This window comes from Trichosurus vulpecula, chromosome 7 (assembly GCF_011100635.1).
Source record: "Trichosurus vulpecula isolate mTriVul1 chromosome 7, mTriVul1.pri, whole genome shotgun sequence".
NCBI classification, from domain to species: Eukaryota; Metazoa; Chordata; class Mammalia; order Diprotodontia; family Phalangeridae; genus Trichosurus; species Trichosurus vulpecula.
Window position 1 is genome coordinate 274,626,410 of NC_050579.1, and position 6,029 is coordinate 274,632,438.

The following is a 6,029-nucleotide window of genomic DNA, read 5'->3' on the forward strand; positions in this document are numbered from 1 at the left end:
TCAGGCGCAGCAGATCTCTGAGCCCAGGGAAGGAAGACATACGTGAGAACTTAGGGAAGCTGGTTCTTGGTGGATTCGAGTATGAAGCTGGGGAGAGTGGGGAGAGAGAAGTAGAGACAGAGATAGAGACCGATACAGAGACCAACAGAGAGACAGAGATCAACAGAGAGACAGACAGAGAAAATTCCACAGTAGGGAGATGGAAAAGACCCTGGATTTGAAGTCAGAGGAACACAGAAACTGTCTTTGAATGTAGGCTTTGGTACTCAATAGCTGGGTGATGTTGAGTAAATCACATTCCTCTCTGGGCTCAGTCTTCATCTGAAACATTAAGGGATTGGACTCAAATTCCTTCTAGTTCTTGATCCTATGGTCCTGTGGTTATGGCGGCCAAGGGTTTAAACTTGGAGCTTGGGTATGAACCAGGGTAGGTCCAAGGATTTCAAGTTTGACAGTGCACTCAGGAGCCAGAGAGAGACTTGTAGGAGCCAGGTCTTCTTCCATTGTCTCCCCAGTCCATGCCTGGGAGAGGTCCGAGCATCATTCTAAGGACTGGTACAGCTTACCCGGGGTGTCCTGGGAAAGGGAGTACAATGTGAAAACCTCTAACTGCTGCTAAGAGATAAAGAGAAGTTGGAATTCAAAGGAGGGGAAACCAGTCACAAAATATACCATAACAACCTTCAGCCTTAAAACAAATGCCTATAAATGTACAGGCTCTTTCCCCTTTAGAATACAAAGTCTTTGGCAGTTTCAACTGCCTCTTATATCCCTGGAAACTTGTTCCAGCATTGCTACTGGGGTGGGGATGGTGGGGTGGGGGAAGGGTCTGGCTGTGGCATAACTCTAACCAGGGTGGGGTGAAGGGAGATTTGCCTCCAGGGCACCCAATTTAGAAGATGCTGGCAATACTTGCAGGCCTTTTTGTAACCCCTCCCCCAAATATCCAAACCTCAAAATTCAGCATGTAAGAATCCAGAATAATTAGTTAAAATTAGAAGCTACAAAATGATAGACTTTAGAGGGGTCTATGCTGTTGCCTCTCCAGAAGCCACTTCCCATCAGTGTTCCAAGATCTCTCTCTCCCCTTCAGGTGGCCATCCCCAAGTCCTTAATGAATGAAGGAAAGAAGACTTTGTGCTGTTTGTTCCTATAGAAATTCATGCTATTAGTGATAGCCTCAAGAGTAAAAAGGGCAGCTAGATGGCACATGATTAGAGTGCTGGGCCTGGAGTTAGGAAGACTCATTTTCACGAGTTCAAATGTGACCTCAGACACTTCCTAGCTGTGTTACCCTGGGCAAATCACTTAACCTTGTTTGCTTCAGTTTCGTCATCTAGAAATAAGTTGGAGAAGGACATGGGAAACCACTCCGGTATCTCTGCCAAGAAAACCCCAAATGGGGTCACAAAGAGTCTGGCACAAATAAAATGCCTGAAGAGCAAGAAGTATAAAAGTACCTGGTTTACCTCAGGACAGCTCCCAAAGCACTTTGATTCAGTCTGGGGATTTCTTTGTCCTCTTAACAAGATGCCAAGGGGCAGCTCCATAAAGAGGTGGCAGGTAAGCTTGTCAGTTTGATGGGATCAGTGGCAGATTCACTCCTTGATCCATCATCTTTCCCTTGCCACTTTCTCTAGGCAACATCCTTGATTTTCTAACCTGTCCACAACAGAAAATGAACAACCTTACTCAACCTTCCCTCTGACTTCCAGGGTATTCATTGGGCCTTGTTGGTGGCACTGGATGGCCACTGGAAGGTACAGTCACAGGCTTCTGTGAGGTCCCTTTGGCTCAGTGGACTTGAGAAGAAACAGCAAATGATTTGGAGATAGAGAATCTGGGTTCAAATCCTCCTTTTGTGTGACCTTAGGGAAGGGAACCATTCCTGTTTCTTCATTTGCAAAATGAAGGACCTGGGCTAGATGGCCTGCCAGCTCTAAATCTATGAGCCCATAACTTGGGTTTGAATCCTGGCTCTATTACTTACTATCTGTGTGACTCTGGGCACCCCCAACATCTCTGGTCTTCAGTTGCCTCATTCATGAAATGTGGGTTTGGCCAGGTGGCTAAAGTTCGTATCAACTCTGAATCCTATGATATCATACACTGCAAGGATGAATGGGAGTTCGGGGAGGACTAGCACCTCTTGTGTGAGGGCCAGTGGAGCCCTTGACTGCTCATCTACCTTTGGTGTCCACATAGCACCCAACTCTCGCCTATGGCTCCAAGAAGCTATGTCATGCACAGTGGCCACAGCCCAGTAAACTGTTTCAGCAGACAGGCAATCAGGTTGAGAGTATGCCTAGGGTCTCAAACCTGGCAGTGAGTTAGGTGGGTGTGAAGATTTCCTCTAGCAAAATGTGTCAGTGCCAATATTTGTTTCAAAGGGCCATGAAGCGGGCAGAAGCAGGCACTCTGGAGCACTTAGAACTTGGTTAGACATTGAAGATGCCAAGGTTATCCAGTGCATCCCAAGCCATTGACAATTGTCTTGACTTTTGTTTTGCCACTGGACTCCAATGACTCTGGAAGAGAGAGTGAGGCCAACAACTTCCTATAATTCTGCCTCACTTAAATCCAATATATATTCAAGTCAAAAGACATCACCCATACCATTTTACCATTTTTATCTACCTCAGAGTCTGTGGTGACAGGTAAGTGAAGAAGCAGCAGATGCTGATACACTGGGAACTGTAGTCACAACCCTGTACACAGGTGGCCCAGGCCCCAGGTTGTCTTCTCACTAGACTGATGCAGATCCCCCAGTGTCTGAGTAGGCTGTTTTAAGGACTGCACTGCTCACCTCCTGGCATGAGGAAGGGGCTAGAAAAGGTGCCCTAAAAATTGTCCTGATTCACCCAACCCTGGCTTGCTTGCTGCTGCAGGCAGGGATCCTACGTTGTGGTCAAAACACCAAAAAAAAATGTGCAAAATCATTTTGCAAAGATGATTCCACTCAGTATCAGTGCATGGCATGTGCACACGCTTATAGACAACCTGAAATCTAATAGATCTGAAGACGAACAGCTCTTGTTGTAGGAGAACTCAGTAGGTACCACATCCAAATAGCACGCCTAAATGAAACAAGGCTGGCAAATGAAGGCCAATTTACCAAAGTCGGAGCCGGATACATGTTTTTCTGGAGTGGTCGCAGTGAAGGGGAGCGCTGTGAAGCTGGTATAGGTTTTGCAATCAAAACTAATTTAGGCAAGAAGCTTGTATGCTTCCCAAAAAGAGTGAATGACAGACTTGTGACAATGTGATTGCCACTTGCAGGAAAATGCCACACCTCCATCATCAGTGCATATGTTCCTACCTGAGGAACACTGATGAGATCAAAGAAAAATTCTATGGAGACCTGGAGACCCTCACCATCAATGCTCCAAAAAAGGACAAGCTTATAATTCTGGGTGACATTAATGCCAGAGTAAGCACAAACTAGCAGGCGTAGCAGGGAGTCTTTGGCAATAATGGAGTCAGAAACAGCAACAGCAACGGTCACTTAGTACTGGAGACTTGTACATCTCATGACCTTCTCTTCATCAACACTATCTTCCATTTACTTAAATGCAATAAAACTTCATGGATTCACCCTTGCAGCAAACACCAGCATTTAATAGACTACGCCATCGTAAGGAGAAGAGACAGATAAGGAGTGAAAGTGACAAAGGCAATGTGTGGGGCAGAGTGCTGGACTGATCATAGACATCCTCTCCAAGCTAAGTATTTGAATTCAACAGAAGCTATGACTACCAGAAGACTTAATGTCAACAGACTAGAGCAGGAACAGTTTGTTGCTAACTTGGAGGTGTGAGAAATGGTTCACAGTGAAGTTCCCTCACTAATACACTGTTATTCTTATCTCTCTCTGCTACATTTGCCAACTAGTTAGGTTTCAGTTTCATTTCCTGAGAAACACATGATATTCCCGAAATGTTGAAAGGAAACCAAAACTGAACCTCAATAATCCCCTTCTGATTGGTTACCCCCAAATTTGGTAACAGGAAATGCACAATGAGGTTTTATGGAACTGTAACCCTCTGAGAGGGTATAGATTGGTTTGAATGACTATGGTAATGAAGGACAGTAATTGCTTTGTGCCCATTAGTTAGACTTAGTAGAAAGATTGTGAGCACCCCTCACCAGCCAATGGTGAGGCAGGACAGGGGTTAGAGGTAGGGGTTAGGATTAAGATAAAAGAAGCCTGTGGGCTTCCACATTCAGCACTCCCTGGGTGACACTGCTTGAGCAATGGGGGTTTTCTCATGAGAAAGAATGAAAAAAGCCTTTTCTGATTTCTGACTCAGCCTTCATATTTTTGATCCTGGTGGTCGTCGTCCCATACAGAGGGAAAAGCTAAATCAACACAGAGTTAGCAACAGTGGAGCAGGAGAGGAGTGGGCAGATTTCAGAGATTTGGTGTGTATCACTGCATTTACTCATCTGGGCCAGAACACTCTCAAACATCAAGATTAGTTTGAAAAAAAATGATGGTGAAATTCAGAAGCTGCTAAACGAAAAACAAGAACTCCATAGGTATACCAGCAGGATAGTCCATCCATCTCTAAGAAGGCAACATTTAATTCCATCAAAAGTAGCGTGCAAGGGAAGCTTAGAGAGATGCAGGATTCTTGGCTCAGTAAGAAGGGGGTTGAAATTCAGTTTTACGCTGACAGTAACAATCCAAAGCACTTTTATGATGCCCTGAAGGCTGTTTATGGGCCAAAGACCTACGGGGCATCTCAGCTACTCAGTGCTGATGGAGCCACACTGATTAGTGATGAGGACATGACCTGGGAGAGATGAGCTGAACACTTCCATAGTGTTCTCCACTGACCTTCATCAACCAGTACTGAAGCCACTGACCACATACCTCAGACTGAAGTAATGCCCTTTCTAGCTGAACTTCCAACTGAAGAAGAGGTTTGAATGCCATTAGGCCCCTCTTGTGTGGCAAAGCCCCTAGTGCTGATTCTATTCCAGCTGAGATTTACAAGGAAGGAGGTCAACTGCTCATACAAAAGCTGACAGAAATTTTTCCAGATTAAATGGCAAGAAGAGGTTAAGCCCCAGGAGTTCAAAGATGCCTCCATGGTCCATCTCTACAAAGAAAAAGGAAATAGATTATCCTCTGACAATCACAGGTGGTCTCTCTCAGTCATCGCTGACAAGATTCTTGCCAGAGTCCTCCTAAATAGGCTTCTCCTTGACCTGGAAAATGGTCATGTACATGAGAGCCAGTATGCTTCAGAAAGGGCTAAGGGACAGTAGATGTGGTTTGTTTGCTGCCCAACGACTCCAGGAGAAATTCCAGGAGCAGAACAGAGGTCTATACACAGTGTTTGTCAATTTGACCAAGGTCTTAATTGTCAGTTGTGAGGGCTTGATCATGGCAAAATTTAGTTGCCCAGAGAAGTTCAGCATTATTGTATGTCAGTTTCACACTGCCATGGGTTCTAGATAATAGATGATGCCTTGCACTTTCTCGGTCACCAAGAGAGTGATGCAGGGCTGTGTGCTTGCTCTCATGCTTCTTAGCATAATGTTGTCAGAGATGATTTCAGACTCCTTCAATGAGGATGAAAACAACCTCAAGGTCGGCTACCACACTGATGAGAAGTTGTTTAATCAAAAAGGCTACAAGCCAAAACTAAAGTGGAGGTAGAGTTGGTAAGTGACTTTTTGTTCACAGATAATTGCACATTCAGTACAGCTTCTGAGGCTGAGATGCAACAGAATATGGATCAATTCTCCACTACTTGTGCTAATTTTGGCCTGATGATTAACGCCAAGAAAATTGAGGTTCTCCAGCAGCCAATACCACACCATGCACATGTGGAACCATCGGTTACACCAAATGGAGCAATTTTGAATGCTGTGGATAAGTTCACTTACTTCGGCAGTATACTTTCCAGGAATGTCCACATAGATGATGAGGTAGACGCATATGTTGCCAGAGCTAGTTCAGTGCTGGGAGGCTCTGAAAGAATGTGTGGGAGAAAAGAGGTATTAGACTGCCTACCAAA

The 6,029-nt window shown here is 44.9% G+C and overlaps 1 protein-coding gene across 1 annotated transcript in view; it reads right to left on the bottom strand.

Moving 5' to 3' along the window:
- Positions 1 to 6,029, bottom strand: part of BNIP5 (BCL2 interacting protein 5) — a 30,738-nt gene continuing 24,709 nt past the window's right edge. The window contains exon 5 of the mRNA XM_036768453.1: positions 1 to 87. Coding sequence (XP_036624348.1) covers positions 1 to 87 — 87 coding nt within the window. The remainder of the gene's footprint in view (positions 88 to 6,029) is intronic.